We start from the raw sequence: 26,376 nt of genomic DNA, 5'->3' as shown, positions 1-26,376 counted from the left end.
TCGTAGTTCAACACTCTAACCACTACACCACACTAGCCGATTTTAATTTTTTAAAAAAAGTCTGGGTAAATGAACCAAGTCTGAAGCACGTGCAAAGGTAAAAAGAGCAGAGGGGCAGTTTAAGGGGAAATTGAATGAGAGGAGGAAAGGACTTTCTTTTTCCTGTGCCTTCTCTGATGCTACTCAAATGGCTACTAGCCATGATGGCTCTGTTTTACCCCTGCTGCCAGAGGCAGTATGCTTCTGAATACCAGTTGCTGGGAATCATAAGTGCAGAGAGTGCAGCTGCATTCGAGTCTTGCTTGCGGGCTTCCCAGAGGCATCTGACAGGCCCCTGTGAGAACAGAGGGCTGAACTAGATGAGCCTCTAGCATGATCCATCAGGGCTCTTCTTATGCTCTTGGGACCATTTTTGTCTCATCCTGAATGCTAATGCTGTGCCAAAAATCTCTCTCCATGATTTTTTTTTTTTGTATCATTCAGAAGTGCATTCAAAAATTACCAATGTGTGGGGTGGAATTGTGGTGAAATACTTATGGGGGGTATTATTTGTAGTTGCTTGTACAATACTGTTCAAGAAGGGACGGAAAAGAATCTTGTAAGGTGAACTGACCTAATTTGCACCTCAAGGTTTATACATGGATCAGAATGGAATTATTCTTCATATTTTGCAATTCTCCAAATTTTACACTTCTCTGAATTTTGTGGTGCAGCACTTGGCTCAAAAAGTGCAACAAAATACATTTTAAAATTTGTATTTTATTACAAAATATGTTTGGAAGTGTGTACATTGTGATAAAATATGCATTTCAATTTTGTGATAAAATACTATTGAAGTGTGTATTTGAATATGAATTTTTGTACAGTTATTTTTTTCTAAAAAAAAGAGTAGATTCAGATGGAAACAGGATGGCATGGACTTCTGAATTGACACATGCAAAATTGGCATAGGCCAGAAATGGATTGTTCTGTCGATCCCTATTTTCAAGGTGGCCGAGGGATGTTTGTGAGTGCCCTCCCTTGCAGTCTGCAAATCCTCTCTTTGGTGATCTGCCTTCTACTGCCTTCCCAGATGCCTGCACTTCCTGAAAACCTTCTGATATCCTTGGCTAGGTTTGCCTGTAAATGCAGGAAGCAGAACTGGTTCACCGGGGCAAAACTATGCTAGCTTCCAGGCAGGTTGGTTGCTGTTGCTTACTGGAAGGAAAAGGGAGAGGCAGTGGGGAGGTCAGGACATTGTAAACCTCCCAGTTGCCTCCTGCTCCATCCTGGTAAGCAACAGAGAACTCTTGCAGGGAACCTATATGTTTCGGTTGGGTAATGAGGAAATGAGACTCTCTACATGCTCAGTGCCCTCTCATCTGATACCTACAGACCCTGTGTTTCAACCAAACAATGCCCAGTGGCCAGTTATGATGCCTATGTGTTGGTAATGAATAATCAAAAAGTCATTTGTAATTTCTGTAATGCATTTTCAGCAAGAGCTTCATAGTTCTCAGTTGTTGGGCTTGCGACGTTTCCAGAAAGCTGGCTTCCTAGGTCTTAGGGTGAGTGGTTTCTGTGAGGGCAACCAAAGAATGTGACAGCTAGGGTCCCCACATTCCAAACCAAACCTTTGATTTATGTTGCAGAATACAGATAAACAGGATCTGCCTATCTCAGCAAGGGACAAGTGAAAGACAGATGTAGAGAGAGGCCATTTCTAGCACACCATATGAAAATGTGTGCTGACAACCATATGGGGCTGACAATCCATTCAAAAGTGAACAGAATCCACATCACTCTACAGTATGCTTTCAAGGTGACTTGAGAGGCTTAGAAACATCTTCAAGTTCTTGAGGTGTTCCATTATCCATTGGGGTAGTTGATGTGGTCAAAAACTCAGGACTCTCATTATTTAAGGGTGGCAACTTGGCTGATCCTTGAAGTTGCTGGTCTCGGCTGGTACCACGCTTGATGGTGGACATTTCTGAGGCTGTTCCTTCAAAGAGTTTGGCCATGAAGCCAAAGCCGGCTGACCGGATGAAGGAGCTACCACTGAAGGTGTACAGGATAGGGTTGACACTGCTGCTGAAAAAGGCGAAAGCAACTGTTGTAGGCCTAGCCATCTGCCCAGCCTTTTTGACATTTTCAGAGCCACTCCACTTGGCAGCCACATCCAAAAGGTTCACCACGTGGTAAGGGACCCAAAAAAGAGCAAAGGCAACCACGATGAGGCCAATGAGATGGTTCGTACGGCGCTTCCGGCGGAAACGGGTCTCCTTTAGCCGTAGGCCAATGGTCCCATAGCTGTAGAGCACGGCAACAAAAGGCAGCAGGAATCCAGTGATGGTTTCGAAGAGGTTGTGGAAGACCAAATGGTTGGGTGTGGGATGATAGAGGGTACAGAAAAGCCTCCCGTGCAAAATCACCTTTCGGTAGACAAGTACCGGGATGGCTAAGAAAATGGCAACCACCCAGATAGCCAAAACCAGAAGCCGTATGATATATTTGGTGCGGATCTTCTGTGAGACGAAGGGCCTGGAGACAGCCAAGCAGCGGTCCAAGCTCATGAGGGCGATAAGGAAGACACTGGAGTACATGCTAACCCCGCAGATATAATGGCTGGCTCGACAGACGGCGTCACCCAGTTCCCAACGCCCGGCACTTAGAAACCGCAGGAATAGAGGTGCCGTGAGCAGCACTGCCAAGTCTGCTATGGCCAGGTGGAGGATGAGGAGGCAAGTGACTGTCCGCTTGCGGACACGGCAGCTTGCGCTCCACACCACAAAGGCATTGCCGGGGAAGCCCAGAATGAAGGCGAGTGAGAGCACTGTTAGGCCGACCTTCGCACCTGGCAGCGGGGCCAGTGCCGTTACTTGAGAGGTTGCATTCAGGGTTACATTGGAAGCACTCATGGTCTCGTCGGACATCAGGAAGTGGAGGAGGAACTGGGTAGGAAAGTAGAAGTGTGAGAAACATCTACAGACAATACGTGTCCTATCTTTCCCCTCTACCTTAAAATGCCTGAGGCTAAAATCCAATACGTATCTACTTAGAAGAAAGCTCCATTGGGTTCAATGAGACTTACTCCTAAGTAAGTGTGTGTTAGATTGGAGCCTAAGGCTGCAACTTGCCATTGCCCTATGAAGTTCAGTCGTATACAACCACAACCTCAGTGGACCAAAAACAAAACAAACAAACAAAAAACCCACAGGAGAGGAACCCTTGAGAGATGCCCACAGACAAAATAATTTCAGACGACTTAAGGAAATGAGCCAAGCTGCACTCTGCAGGACAGGCATTGGGGAACTTATGGCTCTCTGGATGTTGCTGGACTACAACTCCCATCATCCCTGGCCACTGGCTGTGCTGTCTGGAGAGTGATGGGAGATGGAGTCCAACAACACCTGGAAGGCCACATCATTCCCCCACCCCTGCTATGGGAGGAAGGAAGGGAAACAAAGCAAAACTCCCAGGATTCCTTCTCATTCCCAATGATGGCAGGCAGTCTTTCTCCGCTTCCTACTGCCCCAAATACTTAACCTTCATTAGACTTTGCTGATATCCTTCTGTCTTTTTCTCTGCAAGTTGGGAGGAGGGGGGAAATGACTGTGCAAAGATGTTCACGGGAACAAATCCTGCAGACATTTCCAATGTTAGTGTGGAGGATTTTGTGTGTGTGTGTGTGTGTGTGTGTGTGTGTTATAGATGTTCCAGCACACTCATTTTGGACTTGAGGAGCATCCAGATGCAAGTCCTTTGACAAGGCAAGGCTGACTGCAGCTGTCTTGGTTAGCAACATAGGACTCTGCATCAAACCACACCATGGGTTCATCTAGCTCAGTATTGTTGACACTGACTGACAGTGGCTCTCTAGGGTTTCAGAGAGAGGTCCCTCCCAGTCCCACCTGGAGATGCTGGGGATTGCACCTGGGACTTTCTTCATGCAAAGCAGATGCTCTGCCACTGATCGATCGATCGATCTATCTATCTATCTATCTATCTATCTATCTATCTATCTATCTATCTATCTATCTAATCTATCTATCTAATCTATCTAATCTATCTATCTAATCTATCTATCTAATTTTATTACATTTATATACCGCCCCATAGCCAAAGTGCTGGGCGGTTTACAAAAATTAAAAACATTAAACATTAAAAACAAATATACAATTTTTAAAAAACCATACCAAGTTTAAAACTATTTAAAGTAAAAGACCTGGGGTCAGAGCTCAGCTTTAGTTTCAAAGCACTTCCAACACACATTTAAAGCATGTGACTTCCCCCAAAGCATCATGGGAAGTGTTGTTTGTTTAAGGGTACTGGGAATTTGCAGCTCTGCAAGGGGAAAACTACAGTTTCCAGGATTCTTTGGGGAAAGTTATGTGCTTTAAATATGTGTTGGATGCACTTTAAATGTATGGCGTGGAACTGCCCAGATCATAAGATTTATTGTAGCTTCATATTATCCATCAGTGTCCTTTGCTCCCCATCAATGGCAGGTGGCACTGTTAGCAGCAGAGCGCTATAGAATGAGCTAACTCACAGCACTACTGTCGAATGAGGCACTCATCTGCTCCATGAGGCATTTTGATTTGTCCCCATCTCCCGTCGTAGCATGCCTAGCTTAGAGCACAAGTGTTTAGGCAGTAGATCCACCCATGGCACCTAATCCAGTGTAGGTTGAAAATCTAGTAGAGCAAAGGATTTCAGGACACCCCCCCCCAATATAGAGAGGATGTTTCCCCTGAATCAACAACAGTGACGTCTGATGCTGCCTTGAGCTCAAAGGACAAAGACTTCTAGTTGTTTTAAAGCCTATGGAGCAACTTCCTTGCAGTTCTTACATAGAGTGTGGGGCAATTTTTTTGTGATTAGGAAAAGGGGGAAGTGGATGCGCATGTGAGCACATGGGGTGCATTGGTGCATGCCCCTTAATCTACCAAGGGACTTTAGAGGAAAAGTTTCTGCTTGGAGAGGAGCTCAAGAGTGGTTGTTTTTTTATTTGCCCTGCAAAGTTGGAACAAAAATATTGGTTCAGTGGTACTTTTTGCCCTGGGAAGAGAAAAGCATCTGGGGGGGATTTTTCTGGGTGTAGATAGATGGCTCATGGGGAAATGGTTAAGCAGCTCCCTCCCTTCTGATCAACAGTAGAACCTCAGTAGATGCATTTTTAAAAGACACATCATCTTGCATCTCGTTTGGACCGTAGTGTGGCTTTCTGCCTACGGGATTGCGGTGCCAATACATAAGTAAGGTTTACCTGATTAGGGGGCTGATATACCTGTTACATGAGATGTAGTGTAGGACAGGAGTGGGGAACCCTTTTCAGGCCGAGGGCCGCATTCCCTTTTGGGAAACTACTTCCAGCGGCCACATGCCAATGGTGGGTGAGGGGGTCAGAGGCAAAGGTTGGCAATGGATGCAGATTTCAGTTCTGTACACACACCTTTCTCTACCCTCCACCCAGACAAGCAAGAGGCATGATCAGAGTTCAGGCTAAGGAACACTCAAAGAGGGTGTAGCCTAGGGAGAGTCCCAAGGGCCAGACAGAAAGGCCTGGAGGGTTGTAGTTGGCCCCCAAGCCTGAAGTTCCCCAATCCTGGCACAGGAGAAGGGGTGTGCATGCCATGCACTTGTGCCAGAATTCGAACCCGGGGTCCATGTGAGTGGGATGAGCTGCCCCTTATGCTGCTTCTCGGATGCGTATGTGCCAATGCTTTAGGAGCCAGTGCTGATCTCTAGCTGTTGGCAGGAAAAGCGTAGTATTCAGGCCACCTAAATTCTCTGTGGTTAAGGTACACCATGTCCTGTGGCTTTTGTCACATCCGTTGTGCTTTCCCAAAAATATGTGGGCACAGCTTGGCTGTACATTGCACCTGCGGTTTCCCCATGCAGCGCAAGCAAAAATTCAAGGCAGCCTCCCCCACCCACAGAACCTCCTCCGCCAAAGGTCACTGTGACCTGGAATCCAGTTTTCAAAAAGGCTAAGCCCTGCTGGCCCTCTATGACATTGACAGTACACTGAAGCATGTGCAGATAGCCTTTGCCATCCCTACATTTTGCCCCCTCCCCTTAAACACATGGAAATACTTCCAATGATCATCTCTGTATGCATACATAAATGTCATGGAAATGTCAGGATTGGGGTGAGGAGAGGTTGGACTAGCAATAATATTGAGGGCCAGTTCTATGGTAACTTTCATCTTGCTCTTTAAAAATAAAGAGCAGCCTCTGAAAGTTTTAATTAAAAATGGAGGGTTAGTAGGGGGAACTTGACCCTTTCCTCTCCAGCTGTTGTCCTTCTCAAAGTCATGGGGGAGAGGCTATTGTTTCTTGCGGGGTGTGTGTGACATTGACAGGAATGTTGAGCACATAGAATCTGGGGAAGGAAATAATGCCCAGCTGAGAAAGCAGAAAGCACCCCTCCCCTCCTCCCCTTTCCCTGTTCCAGTGTGCAGCCTTCTGAGGCTGATTTTCATTTTTTTAATAGTTACTTGAGTGTGCAGTCTGCTGAGGATGCTTTTCATTAAAAAAATAAGTTGCTCCAGCATGCCGCCAGTTGAGGCTGCTTTTCATTTTTTAACAATTGTATCCCCAGAGTGCAGCCTGCTGGCCTTCAAGAAAGAAAGAAAGAAAGAATCCTCAACTGCAGACTAATGACAGACTCCTTCTTGCATCTCAGTGTGGGGAAGGGAGCATGTAATTTCAACCATTTAGGAATATAGGGATTAAAGTTTGGCTGGGTGCAAAATAATCTCCAAGCATTGGTCTGAGAGAGAGAGAATAAAAAAGAGTAGATGAGCACAAACAGACACTGTGTTCAGTTCTACGAACACTAGAAGGAGATAGACAAACTGCAACAGCTTCAGAGGAGGAGGCCAATGAAGATGGCCAGTGGTATGAAAAACAAGACTGAAGGAACGGGGCATGTTTCACCTGGAGGAAAGAAGTCTAAGTGAGGACATAATAATACTCTTCAAATCCCTGAGGAGCTGTCACATGGGAGAGGGTGTTTTCTGCCAGTGCAAGAGGATGGGGTGGGATCCAATGGGCTTAAAGTTAGTTACAGGAGGGCAGATTTTGGATGAAGATTATGAGAAAACATCTTAACGGTAAGAGCTCGTCATCAATGAGACCAGTTGCCTAGAGGGATGGTTCCCTCTCACTGGAGATCTTCAAGCAGAGACCACCGAGGATGTTCTAGATCTTGATTTCCCTCATTGACCAGGAGGCTGGCCCAGCTTTCCTACAAGTTCCCCCGAACGCCATGAGAGAAAGAGGAGCACAGCAATCACACAACTGAGCACAGCAAGGCTGCATCCATGCCATACATTTAAAGAACATTTAAATCACATGGCTTCCCCCAAAGAATCCTGGGGACTGGAGTCTAACCCCTCACAGAGCTACAGTTCTCAGCATCCCTAATAGCACTTTTTTTGTGGGAAGACATGTGCTTTAAATGTGCTTTAAATCTTTGGCTTGTATGCTGCATCTGACATACATGCTGGCTACATCCACACCACATATTTAAAGCACATGGCTTCCCTCAAAGAGTCCTGGAAATTGTAGTTACCCCTTACAGAGATACAGTTCCCAGCACCCTTATCAAACTACATTCCCCAAGATTAACTGGGGGACATTATGTGCTTTATTTGAGCTTTAAATGTCCAGTGTGACTGTTTGCTGGGGTTGGTGCATGTAGGATTGAAGCCGCTATAAAGGTAAAAATTGAGGCTGCAAATATTTAGTCAGGTCATGTGTTAGATTAAGCCATTGAAAACATATAAAAACATGAAATTTAAATCATTTTTGGTTGGATATGTTTTGGTCTGATCAATTGAGCAGCGGGTTAATTTGTTAAAATTATGGCTTTTTGATTTTCCAGTCAATGAAACCAATGGGTGTGGGGCTAACATGCTCAGCCCTGCAGCCCCCCCTCCCCAATCGTGTGTTTATTTGATAATATGTACATGCCTGAAAAGGATAAAGAAGAAGCATTATGGTGGATTGTGGTGGGAAAGTGGTTCAGATCTCTGTACAGCCATGAAGTTCACTGGGTGACCATGGCTTTGTCACTGTGTCTCAGGCTTAGCAGACTGACCTACCTCACAGAGTTGTTGTAGGGAGTTAAATGGAGAGGAGACAATGGTGCAGCACCCGCCTTGCACACTTGGAGAAAAGCTGTGCTAAAAAAATCTAATAATAAATAAATAAAAATGCACTCCCCACCTGCTCAGAGGGATTGTCATCCTTGTTATCACTTCACATCTTCCAGAGCTGAGCCTAGCATGGAGAAATCTTATTTCGTCCTAGTGAGCCTGCCTGGCTGAAACTATGTCCTATAAGCCCCCTCTTCCTTTTCATTGTTCCGGTCCCATCATAGGATTCCAGTAAACTGCCTTATGCTGAGTCAGACCGTTAATCCATCTACCTGAGTATTGTCTACACTGACTGGCAGCAGCTCTCCAGGGTTTCAGGCAGAGAACATTTCCAACCCAACGTGGAGATGCTGGGGATTGAACCTGGGACCTTCTGCATGCAAGGCAGATGCTCTAACACTGAGCTATGACCCTTCCCCAAAGTACTCACCAGCTTGGGATGGTGGAGAAGTCCAGTCACTCTCCCTATCTTCTTGGGTGCTGAGGTCTCTCTGTCTGGTGCTGACTTATTCAGCCGTCTGTGCCTCGAGGCTTGTCTCGTTTCTATATTCGCATCACCCCTTGTGGAGGTGGTTGGGCTCGAGGCGCATTTGTTTCTTGCATGTGGTTTGCTTTTTTTTTTTCTTAGCCACTTCCACGGACCTCAGAGGAAGTGTCAAGTTTCATAAGAATTGGGTAAATGATGGGAGGAAACCCTGCTGGTGATGAGGTTAGCAACTGGGCAGGAAAGGTAAAGTGAAGGGATGGAGGCTGAGTACAGATGCACAGGGAACTGGGTCCAGACTTGTTTGCATGGGGGTTGTGCTCTCCCTGAAAAGAAAGCAAGCTCACAATCAAAGCCTCAGGTACGGCTTTGTCCCGAGAGAACCAGATGACCGCAGCTGCATGGTGTGCGTTTCATCCATTTCAGCTGGCTCATCAGCTGTGGCTCTTTCTGGACAGGGAAAGCCTGTCCACAACGATCCAATGTTCTAGCAGCCTCCCAGCTAGACTACTGCCATGTGCTCTACGTGGGGCCGCCCTTGAAGATGACTCGGAAGCTTCCACACACTGTAAGGATGGTCACCATCTTGGCAGAGGATCAAACAAATTCACGGAGGATCAGGCTATGGAGGGCTACGAGCCACATGATTATGCTCTGCCTTCAGGGGCAGAGGCAGTGCAGCTCTGGATTCCAGTTGCTGGGAATCCCAAGTGGGCAGAGTTTTCCTTGAACTCTGGTCTTGCTTGCAGACTTCCTATAGGCATCTGGTTGGCTACTATGAGAACAGGATGGTGAACTAAAATGGGCCATTGGTCTAATCCAGGAACACACGCCTACTCCATAGTTCTGTTTTGCACCGCAAAGGGCTTTTGCCTGGCCGGGATGTGAATTCTGATGATCCCTCTGGCTTGTCTGAATGGACGACAGAGTGGTGGTGGTGTAGAAACTAGACTACTGTAGAAAGATCAAATTTGCCTTCATTGCTCCACCCACTTTTGCCTCTGACCCTGCCCACAACTAGCCTCGGAAGGTTTCGCAGAAGGGAATGCACCCAGCCAGAAGGCACACAGGGTGGCTTAGGCAGAGTGCGGTGGCCACCTCAGGCAGCAGATGCCAGGGGGCACAAAGCAGCAGCAAGATGTTGGCAACAGAGATGCGTGTGCTAGGCAGCCAGCCTTGCACCCCCCGTCCTCAGTTGGCTTGCTGTCCTCAGGTGCCCCAGAGGCTATTGTCCTATCACCAGCATTGGAGTGGGCAGGGCCATCGCTCAGAGGCAGAGCATCTGCCTTGCATGCGGAAGGTCCTAGGTTCAATCGCTGGTATCTCCAGATACAGCTGGAAGAGAACTTGGCCGGAAATGCTGGAAAGCCGCTGCCAGTCAGTGTACACAGCACTGAGCAAGATGGACCAATGGTCTGACCCAGTACAAGACAGCTTCCAATGTTCCTATTATTACAGCAATGTGCTCTACGTGGGGCTGCCTGGTATGCTTCTGTAGGCAGAATGGGGAGGGTAGGTGCCAACTAGGGATGGGGGAGGGAAACTCAAACTTTCCAAAACAATACACAAGCCGAAACATGGGCATCTTTTGACATTGGCCCTTCTCCGGATTTTGCGATACATCCTCTATCCAAGTCATATGTACCAAAGGTGCATATACTAGGGGAAATTGTGCATAAAGATGCATACATTAATGAAAAGAATGTGCAAAAATGCATTATATTAGGGAAAAGTGCTTTGTAAAAATGTGTATATTGGGAGAAATTCCAGTAAAAATTGTGTATATTAGGGGAAATCTGCACTAAAATGCTGGCAACTTTGGAAAAAAATAGTAATCACAGTTTGATGTTGAAATGTGGAGAGCTGAATTCAAGATTGGAAAAATGAGAACTTAGAGAAACTGAAACTAACAGATGGACCCACTCTTAGTGCCAACCTGGCCTCTGCTTCCTCCTGCAGGCAAATGTCTTGATTCAGCCCTGGACATCGGTCCATTTCAAAACAGCACATGCTCCGAATAAAACAGCGCTTCCCGACAATACTGACATTAGCACATGTTACATCCATGACAAAACAGACAATATCAGCCAGAGAAAGATAGGATAAAATATTCCAGTGAGGTCAGATAACAAAGAATGCAGCCAGCGAGTAGTTGTGCAAAAAGTACTAACCGAGTGCAGGAAATAAACACCCAGATTTCTTCCAGCGGTCAATTGCAGAAGAGTAAAGAAACAGAACGATCTCTTACTTAAGTGCAGGAGGGGGTGCAAAGAGTCCGGGAGTTTCCAGCGCCTACACATGCTTGGGGGTAGGGCCTTTCACCCTCCAGGAGGGCCTCTGATTAACCACACTGATTCTCCCCCTCTCACCAGAAGAGCTTCGCTAGCCTGGTGCCCTCCAGAGGTTTTGGACTGCAACTCACATCAGCCCCAGCTAGCCTGGCAGTGGGAGCTGGTGGTTCCATTTCCCCTGAAAGTCCGGACTAAAACCCGGAGCAGATTCCACTGTCCCACTGACATGGAGCCACCAGCCGCCACTGTAGCCTGGGGTTGATGTGAGTTGCAGTCCAAAATATCTGAAGGGCACCAGGCTTGCAAAAGACTGCCCCAGCAATATCCTCCTCCTCTCCTCCTTAAATGAAGATAGCAGAGCAGCCTTGCTTTCGGCTCCGCACCATAGTCACAACTGACTATGGCAGGGGACTAGCAGGTGCAAAGACTCTTCCTGCGCCTCTGCTTTTCTGTCTGACATGGAATAACTCTGCTGCTCTGCAACCGATCTCTTAGGCCCAAATGTCATGCTACTTCAGCTACACAGTCCAGATTTTTGTTTGTGTTTTAAACCAATTCATAACTAAGGTTCATACTAGATGTGAAGTGATGACCTGGTTTTTATTTTTATTTAAATAAACCAGTAATTTGGAGTGTCTAAAATTGTTGAAAAAGTGCTTAACCCTTCTCCCATGGGCCATCTGACCAATTAAACACACACACACACACACCCAGCTGCTTTTCTCCTCTCAGGGGAAAAGGTGTGCCTGATCCAGTATTGCTCCCGCCCCTGTGCAGGGCAAATGAAAAAGAAAAAGGAAAGCTCTTCTCATGTGAAGTCCTTTGGTAGATCTGGATGTAGGGCAATGGGAGAGGGCACACCGGCAATTTATGTAAGAAAAAAATCTCCACTTCAAGGCACAGCTACATACCTAACCTGTGGTGGCTGGTGCCTCTTGGGACTGGTAGGGTGGAAGGCAAACAGCCCTCCAGTAGGTGGCACCAGAGCCAATGACAAGCAGAGCCAACGCATTCTAGTTTTGCTCCCAACCTCCCTCCTGCTCGGTTCTATGACAACACAAGATGAAGGAGGAGGAGGAAGTTGACAGGCAGTGCCACCTCCTGGACAGGATGCAAAGTAGAAGGGAGGCAGGTGGGGGCTGGCTGAGGACAGATGGAGATTCATGGGGCAGTGCCCCATTTGCTCTAATGGACCAGCCTCCATGGTGTTTAACATAATGTGCAGTTTGGCCATAACACTCTCTGCTCTGTCTCATTCTGCTGCAGCCCTGAAAAGGGGACACAGGTATGTCTCTGTGCGTGTTTGTGTGTGATGTGATTGGTCTCTTCCCCTGCACTTTTCTCTTTCCACATTTCAAGTTTTTTTAAGGCCGCCCAAATTGTTTTCAACGGTGTGAATTTAATTCCTCTTTTTGTCACACAGGCCTTTAGGCAATGAAGATGAGGAAACTTCGTCCCCCTGGAATGACCTAGCCTTGAAATCCCTCTGTCATTTGCTGTACAATCATGCATCTCCCATGATGCTGCTTACACAGCACCCCCTGGTGTTGTGTCGGAGCTCTGCCAGTGAATAGCTGACTCATGGCTGACTCATTTCCTGTTGCAGTGCTTAACAATCCTTGGGAAAAAAATGTGTCCTCCAAACCAGGGCTTGTCATTATCCAAGGGAGTTCATTGTTGCAAGGACATCTTGGCTGGCTCCTGGGAGAATTCTCCTGCTTTCAAGCTACACTAGAACCTGAGGGCCAAACTACAGAAGACCTTTGAAATCCCTGACTGAAAACCATGTCTGGATCTCCTTATATTTTTACCTTAAAGCCACTGGTTTCATTAGGTAATTTTAGATTCTGGACCAGGGCCGGTGTCAGCACCTGGCACTCTAGGGCAGCTGCTGAGGGCCCAGTTTCCTCGATAGGGTCCCTCACTAGCTCTTCCTATGGACCCCACACAAATGTTTTTCTAGTTCTCTGATCTATACTGGATGGATTATTTTAGATGCCGTTATAATTTCTGACAGTAACACAGGGCAACATTACATCCGGGGTATTGTGGAGACTCATTGTGGGCGCTGGACCAAGATGTTTGATGATGCTTGGAGCACCAGGACCTTCTAACGGAGGAGAGGATCTATCAGAGTGCCTTTAAGAATGTAAGATGAGCCCTGCTGGCTCAGGCCAGTGGCCCATCTAGTCCAGCATCCTTTTCTTACAGTGGCCAACCAGATGTCCATTCTGGGAAGCCCACAAGCAAGGTCTGAGTGCAACAACACTCTCCCCACTTATGATTCCCAGCAACTGGTATTTAGAGGCATGCTGCCTTCAAGAGTGGAGGAAGAACACAGCCATACATAGTCTGTGTGTATGGTCACATGCATACATGGGGAAATTTGATTCAGTTCACACTGAAAAGCAAATTTACCTAATTTATATGTTCCTCTACCTGGAGATATGGACCAAAACAAACAGCCAGTGTAGTGCAGTTCTCTAGCCAAGTCATGGGTACAAAATGCATACATTAAGAAAAAGTGTTCCTAAAAATGCATATATTAGTGAAAGAACCATATGGAAATGCATTAGATTAGGGAAAATTGCTTTGCAAAAAATGTGTGCGTTAGGGAAAATTCCATTCCAAAAACAACAAAAAAAGAGTGCATATTAGGAGAAACTTACACCAAAATGTGGATGAATTTTCATGAGGACTTTAAAAGAAATACAAGTAATAATCACAAATGGATGTTGAAATGCGGAAAACTGAACTTAAGACTGGAAAAACCCAGGTTATGGTCTGAAGGCACATGAGGCCAGCACCCTGCTGAAGTTAAGCAGGGTCAGGTCAGGTCAGTGCCTGGATGGGAGACCGCCTGGGAGCCATATGTAAGCCATTTCTATGATGAAAAAAAGGGCGGGGTATAAATGTAATAGAATGAATGAATGAATGGATAAATGGATAAATAAATAAATAAAAAAGACAAGAAATGAAGAGAAATTGAACTTGACAGATTCGCCCATTCCCACCTATTATCACATGAATCTTGAGTGTACGCGTGTGCAGCTTTGGGGCAGGTATGGAGGTACTGCTTGCATTTCAGGGCTCAGAGTTGGGGCAGGGCAAAGGCATCAGGGGCCTTAGTGAAATCACCAGCTGGCTCCACCCACTTTTTGCCAAGGCATCCCTCTCCTCTCCTGTGGACCTCTGAAGTAGGAGCCTTGAAAACTGCCTTTAACTGAGCCAGACACACTCGTCCACCCAGCTTAGTGCTGTCTGCACTAACCAGCAGCAGCTCTGCAGGGTTTCAGACAGGGAGTCTCTCCCACCTCTACCCAGAGATGCCAAGGGTTCAGCCTGGGACCTTCTGATTGCCATGCAGAGGCTCTGCCACTAAGCTATGGCCCTTCCACAAGTAGTCAAGGGGGCTGGTTCCCTGCCAATGTCAAGGGGGACCTGAGATTGGGGGGGGGAGAATAGAAGCTGATGGGGCAGAGAGTGCTTCAGATATGGCAACTCCTCAGCTCACTGTAAGGTAGCTCCTTGACCCCTGCTGAATCAGACCAAAGGCCTATCAGGTCCAGCATTCTTTTAGCTGCAGTGGCCCGCCAGATGCCTCTGGAAAACCTATATTGGTAACAACAGTTATCTCTGGCCCCAGCACCTGATATTCACAGATATACTGCCTCTTTACCTGGAGGTACAGTCTTGGTTTTAAACTGCTTTGGATATATATTTTGGTAGAAGGATGGGATATGAATCTTGATAACAAAAAAATGGGCAATGTTGATGGACGTATCCTCCATTAAGGAGTCCCTCTTTTTTTAAAAAAATCCCTTGACAACGGAAGCACATCTACTATGTCTCTTAAGGCTCTGGATCCCAATAAGTAGTGACTGGTGCCCTTTCGGACTGGCAGAGTGGAAACCTGGGAGATCAACAATGGGTGGAGCCGGAGCCAATGAAAGGTTGAGGCAAATGATTCTAGTTTTGCCCCCATCTTCCTCCCTGCTGAATTCTGCAAGGGGCATCCCTGAGACTGAGGAGGAGGAAGGTGAAGGGCAGTGCCAACCCTTTGGATTGGTTGTAACTGAGTAAGAAAGCAGGCAGGTGGGGGCTGGCTGGGGGCAGACTGAGAGTGGCACACAGAAGCTGACCAGGTTGACAGCTGAACCTTATTTTAACTCTGGCAACAGGACAACAAGACAGGGCACCTGAGGGCAGCAGACACAGGGCAAGGTGTGTGGCATACACAGTGCACTGCTGCTGTCACTTTCCCAGCGTCTGCTGCTGGCGGTGGCTGCCTCACTCCGCCTAATGGTAGGGCCGGGCTTTTGACCCTCCCGCAATTTTGGTCTCCTTCTGCTTATGAAGCCTGAGATTTTCACTGACTTCTCATTTCAAACAACAGCAACAAATGGGCACGCGCCAATGCTTCACATGAAACCATTCGTTTATTACTGTAAACAACCCAATACAAATTCCTATGGACTACATATTCATGCACTGCAGACCTTCGGCCGTAATTACTTCTATCCAGCGGTCCTCTTCAGCATATAGAAAGGAGGCAGCAGCACATGCTGAACAGACGTTCCAAAAGTGAGGACTGCAACGAATGTTGCAGCATGGAGTGCTTCTTTCAGATTCCAACTGTATCCCTCTGTGATTACTGCACCCTACAATAACGACCCAGCGTTCTGTGGTCACTGAGCATGCTTTAGTCCTCATTGAACTGTCTTTAGGGTTCCCCCACTTGGGCCTTACCCCCTGAAAGTTGTTTGTCCTTCTGCAATCCTTGGGATTCCCTCAGGCCTGTTAACAGTAGCTGCTTCTTAGGTGTGGGTAGTGTTATTTTGGCTACATAAGCATCAGCATGCAGAGCGAGAACACTGGAAATAGAAGGATGTGGATGTGTGTGTGCCTGTGTCTAGCCCCTACTGGATCCTGCTGCCTTCAGAAAAGAAGAGCAGATTCATGTGCTCTTAACTTCCAGAAATGGGCACTAGTGCTGCAGTCAGATTATGAAGGAATGCTATGCGGGTTTTGGCTGAGTGGATCTGCAGATGGCGTTCTTTGCTGGCACACCCCAGTCCATTTTAGCTTATCAAGAAAGAGAGGAGGAAAACTTTACAGATACAAAAAACATAAATTACCATGGAGATTTAAAAACACAGTCTCTAACACCACCCTTGGCATTTTTTCATTCATTACTTGCTTGCTTTCATTTTCCTGGGTTCCAGACTGAAATGCATCAATCCGTCATGAGTCTTGTAGTGTCCCCAAAGTCGCTGGGAGTGGAAGGGTTGGATTGAGATACTGATTAGACGCTAGTACTGGCCTCTTTCACACTATGGCAGACCTCAGACTTGTGGGGTCTCCTTTGCCCCCTATCCCGTGGAGCCCCAAAGAATGACAGCTGGAGCCAAGCACAGAACAAAGGCTTATCAAGAGAGCAGAATAAAGGAATCTCTGAGTTCATCTCCGCCAAGGAATTTGTTCTCAGCAACAGAAGTGAGCTCACAGTTTGCCGCCACACATGTCCATTCTTGGTTCTTCACCCAACCCAAGCATTCTTCACTTCAGCAGCCTAACTGAGCATTTCAGCTACTGTTGGGCTCTGTCCAGGAGCTCCAGCTGGTGCAAAATGCTATGGCCAGACTGTTGGTGGGGACAGACTACCACCAACACAAAACTTAAAAGCTTACACTGGCTGCCTGTTTGCTACTGGGCCATGTTCATGATTCTTGTATTAATTTACAAGGCCCTTAGCAAACTGGGTCCAGGATACCTCCAGCTTCCAAGGGCCTTGTAAATTAATACCTTGTATACAACCGCTGAGATCTTCAGGGGAGTCACCGTTGGTGATTCTCCCATGGCTCAGATGGATGGCATGCATCCACCAGGAGGCGTGGATTCAATATTGTGGGCCCAATTCTGTGGAACGCCCTCCTGGCTGAGATCAGACAGGCACTCTCCCTGTTGAACTTCAGGCACTTCGTGAAGACTGTTTTGTTTCAGAAGGCATTTTGAATAAGTTTTTCTGGTGTTATGGTTAATTTTAACTGATTGTATATTTTGTAACCTCGTTGAACATTGCTTAGGAACCACGGAGGGAAGCAGTACAGTAATTGTTGAAATAGTAATTTGTAATTAAAAAAAGTTGTCTCTATTGTTAAATAGCTGGGAGTCAGGAATCCTTATTGATCTACTTCAAATCACCCTGGGATCTACAAGCTGTTCTAGATCTTCCTTCTTTCCATTTCTATGCTATCATCCCCAGAACTCTTCTGGGGTGAGAGATGTAGAGGGTCCTCATCTCTAATCCCTCATGTGTAAATTATTTAGTGTGGAGGTGGCACTCTGTACATGTTCAAAGCCACCCTTGCATTCCACATCTGGCCTTGAAATCAGAGGTTTTTTTTTAAATACCCTAAGCTTAGTGCACCAAGCATGAGATTAAACCTGACTGAGGGTGGAGGAACAATAGCTATGGAAGTAATTTAACAGCTTTGTAGTGTAGACATGTTCTCAGTGAGCTTTCTAGAAGCTACATTTTCATATGAAACTAGAAAAGGTAGGCAGGCATGCCTAGCAGATGGAGACGGGGTGTGGCTCAGCAGTCGAGTATACAGGCTTGGTATGAAAAAGGTCCCAGGTTTCATCCCAATAAGCACCTCCAGGCCGGGCGGGGAACGATCTGGGTGTTAGATCCCAGAAAGCCATTGCCAGGCAGTGTAAACATTACAGTACTGAGCTAAGCGGACTGACTCAGCAAAAGGCAGACATTTCGTCCTGTCTCAAAAGTTGCCATGATTCAGTCTAGGAGCATCTATATCAGGGGATGCTCTCTTGTGCCATCAAGACCTGGCCTACCCTCTGTGTCCTTCTCGACCCCGTCGCAATTTCCCAGGGGCTGCTGGTCCATGCTCAGAGCGGCTCCCGCCACAACCACCAGTTCTTTGGCCAGGTTTTTCTGGGATTGAGACTTCCTCCCGAGCCCATCAGAGGCCCCCTCAAAGAACTGGGCGATGAAGTTGGCCCCCGAGGTCTTGATGAGGTTCCCAGCTGCGAAGACATAAAGCACAGGGTTGATGCTACTGCTCAGGAACGCTAAGGCTGTGGCACCCGCTCGCCCGTTCTTCCAGGCCTCCCCCAGCCGCTCTGCCGTTCTCCCTGACGCCATGTTGGAAGCCACCTGCAGCACGTTGACAATATGGTAGGGCACCCAGAGGACAGCGAAGCAGATGACAATGGCAACAATGAGCTTTTCAGTCCGAGCTCCCTGTCTCCTCCTCACTCCCCTGAGGCGAATCAAAATGGCAGAGTAGCACCCAACAATGACAGTGAAGGGTATCATGAAGGCCACCACCGTTTCCAAGGTGAAGTGGAAGATGGTCAGGCTCGGCCTGGGGTGGCAGGGCTCACAGATTTCAAAGCTCCCCGAGGGATCCTTGAGCACTTGACGGAAAAGGAAGGCTGGGATGGATAACAAAATGGCTGCCAGCCAAATCCCTGCCAGGATCTTGATTACCAAGTGCTTCTTGCGAATGGCTTGGGAGAAGTAGGGCTGGTTGACCGCCAGGCACCGGTCCACACTCATGAGGGTGATGATGAAGATGCTGGCAAACATGTTGATGCAGCACAGGTAGTAGACCCCTTTGCAAATGGCCACGCCAAACAGCCACTTCTTGAAGGTGAGAAAGAGGATGAAGAAAGGTGTGAGGAGCAGCACTACCCCGTCGGCCACTGCCAAATTAAGGACCAGAAGACAGGTGACCGAGCGGTGGCTTGGCTTCATCTTCCAAAGGATGCTCCAAATGACGAAGAGGTTCCCGGGCAGCCCGACGAGGGCGGCCAGCAGTAGGAAGACGATGCCAGCTACACTTGAGGTGGGGGAAGACAGGAGGGTGTTGTTTCCGGAGATGTGGGTGCAATTGTTGGTGATGCCATTGGACAGAGGGCCTCGGGACTCCCTGTCAGGAAGGAGGGAGAGGAGAACCTTAAGACAAAAGGTACTGAACTCTGCCTTAACCCTGTCAACCCTCCCAGTCCCATTGGCTGGGGAAAATTAGAATGCAGTTTTCTCATATTCATCTTGTGATTTCTATGCATCTCCCTTTCTAGCTATTCCTCTGTTAACTATTGCACTTGTTGAAACAAGACCCCATCTGCACAATACATTTAAAGCAGTACCATACCACTGTAAACAGTCATGGCTTCCTACAAAGAATCCTGGGAACTGTAGTTTGTTACAAGGGTGCTGAGAGTTGTTAGGAGACTCCCCTATTCTCCCCCCCCCCGAGCTACAACTTTCAGAGTGGTTTAACAATCGATCCCTCTTCCCTGGAAACTCTGGGAAATGTCATTGAGTAAGGGAAATTGGGATCACAGCTCTATTATTAACAAACTACAGTCCCCAGGATTTTTTGGTGGACGCCATGGCTGTTTAAGATGGTATGATACTGTTTTTTAATGTATCATGCAGATGGGACCTTAACACTGTAAGCCCACTGGGGCTGGGACCTCTCTATTTACTTATGTGTTGTAACTTTTAGAAGTTTTAATTGTTGATTGTATTTTTTCACATTGTGCAGTGCCCTGGACTACTCCAAAAAGAAGATGTTGTTGGACTACAACTCCAGTCATTCTTGGCTATTGGCTAAGCTGGCTGGGGTTGATGGGAGTTGTAGTCCAACAACATCTGGGGACCCAAGCATGAAGAACAGTGCTCTAGGCAATTGCCAATGAACTTTCACAGGCAGGGGAGGTTGATATGGGGAGGTAAGAGAGGACTGATTGCACTCAATCCCTCCTACTCATCTCTCCCCTTTGCTCCATCCTTCCCAGCTGTTTCCTACTCTTGCGTTTCCTCCTCTTTGTCCCATTCAACATAATGGCTTCCCCGAGGGTAAAGCAACCCCCTTTCATCTCCATGACTGTCCATGATACCGTTTCTTGGTCATGTACTCAGGGCCGGCCCCAGGCATGCCGGGGCCCTTGGGCACCAGCTTGGCCCGGGCCCCACACATGCACACTCAGCCACATGCATGCCCCACCTACCTGTGTCCTGTCTTTTGTGGCTATGTGGGCTGCATGCACAGCACTACCATTAACCAAGATGGTGGCCAAGGTTTCCCCAAGGGGCTGAAGCCTCCGCCACCATCCTGATTGATGGCACTCATGTGTGCTACGCACGTGCATCTCTGCCATCAACCAAGATGGTGGCAGGGGCATCATGCTTAAAGGAGGCAGTTATAAGACCACTGCTGAAAAAGCCCTCCCTTGATCCCTGTTTATTGGGTAACTACCGGCCAGTCTCCAATATTCAATTTTTAAGCAAGATAATAGAACGTGTGGTGGTCGCCCAACTCCAGAGATTCCTGGATGATACGGATTATCTAGATCCATTTCAATCTGGTTTCAGACCTGGCTATGGGACAGAGACGGCTTTGGTCGCCTTGGTGGATGACCTACACAGAGGACTGGATGGGAGGAGTGTGTCTCTGCTGGTTCTACTAGACCTCTCAGCGGCTTTCGATACCATCGATCATGGTATCCTTCTGGGCCACCTTGCTGAGATGGGACTTGTGGGCACTGTTTTACAGTGGCTCCAATCCTTCCTGGAGGATCGAACCCAGAAGGTGGTACTGGGGGACTCCTGCTCGACCCCTTGGCCATTGACCTATGGGGTCCCTCAGGGTTCCGTTTTGTCCCCCATGTTATTTAACATCTACATGAAACCGCTGGGAGAGGTTGTCCGGGGTTTTGGTGTTCGGTGCCATCAGTATGCTGATGACACTCAACTCTATTTCTCTTTTCCACCTGAAGCCAAGGAAGCCGTACAGACCCTAAACCAGTGCCTGGCATCAGTGATGGACTGGATGAGGGTAAACAAGTTGAGATTAAATCCTGACAAAACAGAGGTACTCCTGGTCAGTCGGAGGGTGGATCAGGGAATAGGGGTTCAACCAGTACTGGATGGGGTCGCACTCCCCCTGAAGTCTCAGGTTCGCAGTTTGGGTGTACTCCTGGACTCAGCTTTGAATTTGGAGGCCCAGATTGCTGCAGTATCCAGGAGCGCATTTGCCCAAATAAAACTGGTGCGCCAGCTGCGCCCGTTCCTGGACCTACCTGATCTGACCAGGGTGATGCATGCCTTGGTTACATCCCGTTTAGACTATTGTAACGTGCTCTACGTGGGGCTGCCTCTGAAGACTGTTTGGAAACTTAAATTGGTACAAAGAGCTGCAGCCAGAGTACTAACTGGAGCTGGTTACAGGGACCATACAACTGCCCTGTTACAACAGCTCCACTGGCTGCCAATTTGTTTCCGGTCTTCCGGTCACAATTCAGAGTGCTGGTTTTGACCTACAAAGCCCTATACGGCTCAGGTCCAGACTATTTGACAGATCGTATCTCCCTACATGAACCTGCCCGGGACTTGAGATCTTTAGATGAGGCCCTTCTTGTGCTCCCTACACCTTCGCAAGCATATTTGACGCGGACACGAGATAGGGCCTTTTCGGTGGTCGCCCCTAGGTTGTGGAACTCCCTCCCGAGTGAGGTACAATCAGCTCCCTCCTTGCCGTCTTTTCGGCGACAAGTAAAGACTGTTTTATTTCAGCGGGCATTTGGGACAGAGAACGACCAGGATTAATGTCTTATAGGCTTGGTGATCATATTATATGGTTTTATTATTTTAAATTGTTCGCTGTTTTAACCTATATCTTGTAGTTTTTAACTTTCCCTTATAGTTTAATTCTTTTTTAATAATATATTCTGTATGTTTTAACGATGTTGTTTTTAGTTGTAAGCCGCTCTGAGTCCTATTGGAAAAAAGCGGGGTAAAAATAAAGTTTTATTATTATTATTATTATTATTATTATTATTATTATTATTATTATTATTATTATTATCAGTACCTTAGGGAAACCTTGGCCACCATCTTGGTTAATGGTGGCGCTGTGAGCACACTGTGCATAGCTGCAAAAAGAGTCAGCAGAGAAAGGTAGGTGGAGTGAGGGGATGGCGGGCAGCTCGGAAGCTCTGTGGATCACGGAAGGGGAGTGGAGGGGCTCCTCAGCTCTCGGCCAGGGCCACACCTAGCCACCCTTTGGAGCTGGTCCTGCACACACTACCTGGGAGCAGAAGAAGGATGAGATCAAAGGACCCTGTAGTCCAGCATCCCTCTTCCCACAGTGGCCAATCAGGTGCTTTTTCAAAGTCATCAAGCAGGGCAGGAAGGCACCAGCCCTCCCTCACTGCTGGATCCTAGGGACTGGCATTCGAGGGCATGCTGCCACTGACAATGAAAGCTCCATTTACCCATGGATAGACCTATCCTCCATGAATGTGCCTAATCCCCTTTTAATGCCGTCTGAGGTAGTGGCCCATCATCACCACATTTGGGGAAGGGCCGTAGTTCAGTGGTAGAGCATCTGGTTTGCATGCAGAGTTCAGGTTCAGTCCCCGGCATCTCCATGTAGGGCTGAGAGAGACCCCCTATTCCCCTCACAGAACTCCAGTTCTGAGTGCATTAGAAGTCAATTCCTCTTCCCAGGGAACTCTTGAAATTGTTGCTGTGTCAGGAGAAAAGGGGCCTCCTAACAACTCTCAGCACTCTTCACAAACTACCATTCCCAGAGTTCTTTGGGGGAAGCCATGACAGTTTAAAGATACTGTGTTAAATGTATTGTTGTGGGCCACCCCAATCTCTGAGTGGTGAGAGACTTCCGGGGGTCCCTGTGCTTACCCAGGGTTTGGTTTCCGTGGAAAGAAGGCCAGTGGAGACTGTTGTGTCTTTTAGGAAATATGGTTTTTATTTACACACATTCCAACCTGAGCTTAAGATGGAGGGGTTCAAAGCATCAGCAGTCCAATAGATCTTGCTTTTCCATCAGGCTTATAGGAGGCATCCTAAAGCCATGATGCAGGGAGCCAGCTTCTCTGAGTGTCTCCAGTTCCCAGCCTTTCCTCTGACTAGCTAAAATCACAAGCCTTTCTTTCACCCCCGGGAGGGGGGCTCTCCTGAAGAATTTCAGTAGCAATAGGATCTCCCTGGCCCAGTTAATGGGCACTTGATAGACCCATTCATCCACCTAGCCACTCTATTAGATTAACAGAGAAGACTCATCTGACCAGCAAAGCACGTTTCTTAGATGCAGAGCCCACCTCCAGGTGCAGTGTTCCAAATCAGAGGCTGGGCGAGGACTCATAGAAATCATCTATCTCAACCCGATGGCAACTGAAATCATCATCATCATCATCATCAATCACCACCAACACCATCACCACCATCATTGTCACTACCACTATAATGCAGCAATAATGCAAAATAAGCAGCAGCAGGAGCAGGAGCAGCAAGAACAACAATAAAAACAGTGTGTTCAACTAACTTTTACTCAGAGTAGACCTACTGAAATTAACGGCAATGACTAACTTAGGTCCATTCATTTCAGTGTGTCTACTCTGAACAGAAGTTAGTTGAATACAACCCAATTATGGCAACAACGATGCAAAATAGGCAACAACAGTGCCAAATAATTTGTTTTGTGAAAAAAGAAAGAAAGAAAGAAAGAAAGAAAGAAAGAAAGAAAGAAAGAAAGAAAGAAAGAAAGAAAGAAAGAAAGAAAGAAAGAAAGAAAGAATTTTGGTTTTATTTTTTTCTTGGGATACCTGGGGTCCATCTTATACTTTTTCTGCTGCTAACTCACCCATTTCCAAACCATCAAACTTGATTCTAGGCTACCTTGGATCTGGGCTACTTTCTACCCACCTCATCTTCCCTCGTACCTTCAGCCTGGACTTTGGCAACCTGGCCTTATAGATCTGCTTATGCTGCTGCTTTCTGACCATAACCCATCATGACTTACATGGGTGAGCTGTCTCTTGTTCGAGCCAAGGAAAGCTTCTCCTGCTTGGCCTGCCTCCGTCCTTCCTTCACATCCTTTCCCCGGGAAGGGAATTATCGCCTTCTTCCAGAGCCTCTTTGCACGTCCAGACTGGAAGCTGCTTTGCTGGAATGAGGTTGAGCAATGGAAGAGGAGGGAGTGGCAGTGGGGCTTGTCTTCTGTGTACACACTCACTCACATGCCCTGGCTTCCCCAAGTTGGGACCTGCTGGGGTTGAAGAAGGACACGCCCAAAGATCTCCATGCCAAGAGGACCCTGTTTCTTCTCTCTTCTCGCTTTCTGGCTCCTTTGACATCCTTTTCTCCTCGTCTCATCCTTTCATTCAGAGAAATCTGCATGGACATTGCTTAAAAAGGAAGAGGCTAGACCACAGGAGGCTGGCTGCAGAGGGCTGATAACAGGACCCAACAAGCCCCAAGGAGGAGGACTCACCAACTCCATCCCTCGAGGAAGAAAACCTTGGTGTTGAGCAACGGGGCTCATCTTGCTAGTGTGTGTTTGTTTTCCTTGCGAGGAGTAACAGCAGAACTGGCCTAGAATGGCTTCGTCTTTTAATTCAGCTGCGTCATGTCTCCCCCTAAGCTGCCTTATACCGAGTCAGACCAGTGATTCATCCAGCTCAGTGCTGTCTACACTGACTGGCAGTGGCCAGGATTTCAGGCAGGGGATATTCCCAGCTGTACCCGGAGATGCCGGGGATTGAACCCGGAACCTTCTGAATGCAAAGCAGATGCTCTGTCACTGAGCTACTATGGCACATTCCCCACTTAAAATAAAAGCAAGGGGTCATTTTGTTTGCCACTCAGGACTTGGCCTACCCTGAGGGGTTGGTTTCTAAGATGAAACAGGCTGGGGCTAAAAGTGGCTGGGTGGAAGTCCTCCCTCCCCCTCTGCTGTGGAAGCGTCCAAAGGGTTTAATTGAGCCAGGTGGTCTTAGGCTCAGGAACTGACTGTGCTCAGATGTTTGCAAAACAGAAAAATAAATGGAAGAGGAGTATAGGCAAAGAGCCTTTCCCATACAGAGAAACCGTAACCTGTTGGGAAAGCCCCATGCTGGGGCTGAAAGCTACACCTCTTGAATTTCTTCCTGAAATGACTAGTGAAAGGAACTGAGCCTTGTTCAGCAGGGGAAAATGTGGCAGCAGTAATGCTAGTCCCAACGTTTGATATTTTGGGAGTTTCAGTTTGAATTCAGGTGGGTTTCTGGAATGAAAGAGAGGTGTGTGTGTGTGTGTGTGTGTGAAACCACCCAACCCTTTTCCACCTTGCTTTGATGCTTCTTTTGGAGTGGTGGTGGCAACCGTCTTGAGGCGGCATTGCACAGAGTGGCATTTTGAAAAAACGTCGTGGCCTCCTTCGACGGCTGCCTAGAACCCCCCTCTGCACACAGAAACCAATAAAGAAGCAGCCTTATACCAAGTCAGATCACAGGTCCATCTAGCTCAGTATTGTCAGCACTGACTGGCAGCATCTCTCCAGGATTTCAGGCAGGGTGACTTTTCCAGCCCTACCTGGAAATGCCGATGATTGAACCCCGGACCTTCTGCATGCAACGTGGATGTTCTGCCATTGAGCTACTGCCCTTCAACCATGCTAGTATAACATCCAGGGTGCATTCTGGAAGAAAAATAGTAGTCAGTAGTTATCAGCCACCAAGAGGGGTATTGCACTGCCTGTGGTATGTTTGTGCCCCCAGTTTACCCACAGCCCTGAAAAATTGTCCAAACACCCCTCTTCCATTTCTTCACTCACAAATGGAGCAGCAAAACAGGAGGACTTCAGCTGAATGCTGGAGCTCAGGAGAACTGTGCTGCTGTTCAGCATATCAAAGGTGCATTTAGTTCAGTATCCTGTTCCCAAGAGTGGACAGCCAGAAACCTCTGCAGTGCTCATAAGCCAGGCACAAAGAGGATAGCCACCCTCTGTTATTTTCCCCAGATCTGGTAGTCAGAGAAAGGGATGGGCAAATCTGTCCATTTCGGTTCTCTCAGTTTGCCATTTTTCCAATCTTAAATTCAGTTCTCCACATTTCTGCAGCAATTTGCATTTAAAAAAAAAATCCTCTTGAAAATTCTACAGCATTTTAATGCAAATTTATCCCAATAAACACATTTTTGCAAGCAGTTCCTCATCATTTCATGCATGTTTGCATGTTATTTTCACTCACACACTCATTTTAATTCACACTCTCCCCTAACATATGCATTTTTGTAAACATTGTTTGGTTGACGAACGGCAGGGCAAACGTTGCATAAATGTGAAATGTGAAGGATGGCTGTGTTTTGGATCTCATATTGTTTCGTAAAGTGAAGATTTGATAAATTCAGCTTGAAATGTAAACTGAATAGAATTTCTTGCCCATCCCTACATAGCTTGGAGAGCTTTTCGATTAAGCAGGTTATACATTTTCTAAATAAATTCATTTACCTTCCAAGCCTCATCAACCATTGATCAAACTCTCCAGCATGAATTCTACTTTTAAGGAGGCAATGTATGTGGAAGAGGACTGCCGCCCCCACCACCTCCAATTAAGATTGATTGCACCCTGCCCCATTTGT

General features: G+C 47.2%; 2 protein-coding genes across 3 annotated transcripts; both read right to left on the bottom strand.

The window, feature by feature from the left end:
- Window positions 1–794: 794 nt before the first annotated feature.
- Window positions 795–23,849, bottom strand: LTB4R (leukotriene B4 receptor). 2 transcript variants are annotated; one of them, XM_061590355.1, is made up of 2 exons: window positions 23,780–23,849; window positions 795–2,930 (listed from the first exon to the last, which is right to left on the bottom strand). In XM_061590355.1, exon 2 carries the CDS (start codon window positions 2,910–2,912, stop codon window positions 1,797–1,799), a length of 1,116 nt encoding a protein of 371 aa, XP_061446339.1. In that variant the 5' UTR covers window positions 2,913–2,930; window positions 23,780–23,849; the 3' UTR covers window positions 795–1,796. The 2 variants fall into 2 exon arrangements, with proteins under 2 accessions (XP_061446339.1, XP_061446338.1); XM_061590354.1 differs by lacking the exon at window positions 23,780–23,849 and adding an exon at window positions 8,578–8,723.
- LTB4R2 (leukotriene B4 receptor 2) lies at window positions 15,316–23,856 on the bottom strand. The gene is made up of 2 exons (XM_061590353.1): window positions 23,780–23,856; window positions 15,316–18,880 (listed from the first exon to the last, which is right to left on the bottom strand). Coding segments are annotated over exons 1-2 (1,146 nt in total). The 5' UTR covers window positions 23,782–23,856; the 3' UTR covers window positions 15,316–17,736.
- Window positions 23,857–26,376: the final 2,520 nt, after the last annotated feature.

Source organism: Rhineura floridana, chromosome 11, assembly GCF_030035675.1.
Source record: "Rhineura floridana isolate rRhiFlo1 chromosome 11, rRhiFlo1.hap2, whole genome shotgun sequence".
Classification (NCBI taxonomy): domain Eukaryota; kingdom Metazoa; phylum Chordata; class Lepidosauria; order Squamata; family Rhineuridae; genus Rhineura; species Rhineura floridana.
Note: the sequence above shows the minus strand (reverse complement) of the source record. Positions and strands in the feature narration are given on the sequence as shown.

Bases quoted from the DNA above. Each gene is read 5' to 3' on its own strand.
- LTB4R (XM_061590355.1), bottom strand. From the start codon at position 2,912: ATGTCCGACGAGACCATGAGTGCTTCCAATGTAACCCTGAATGCAACC.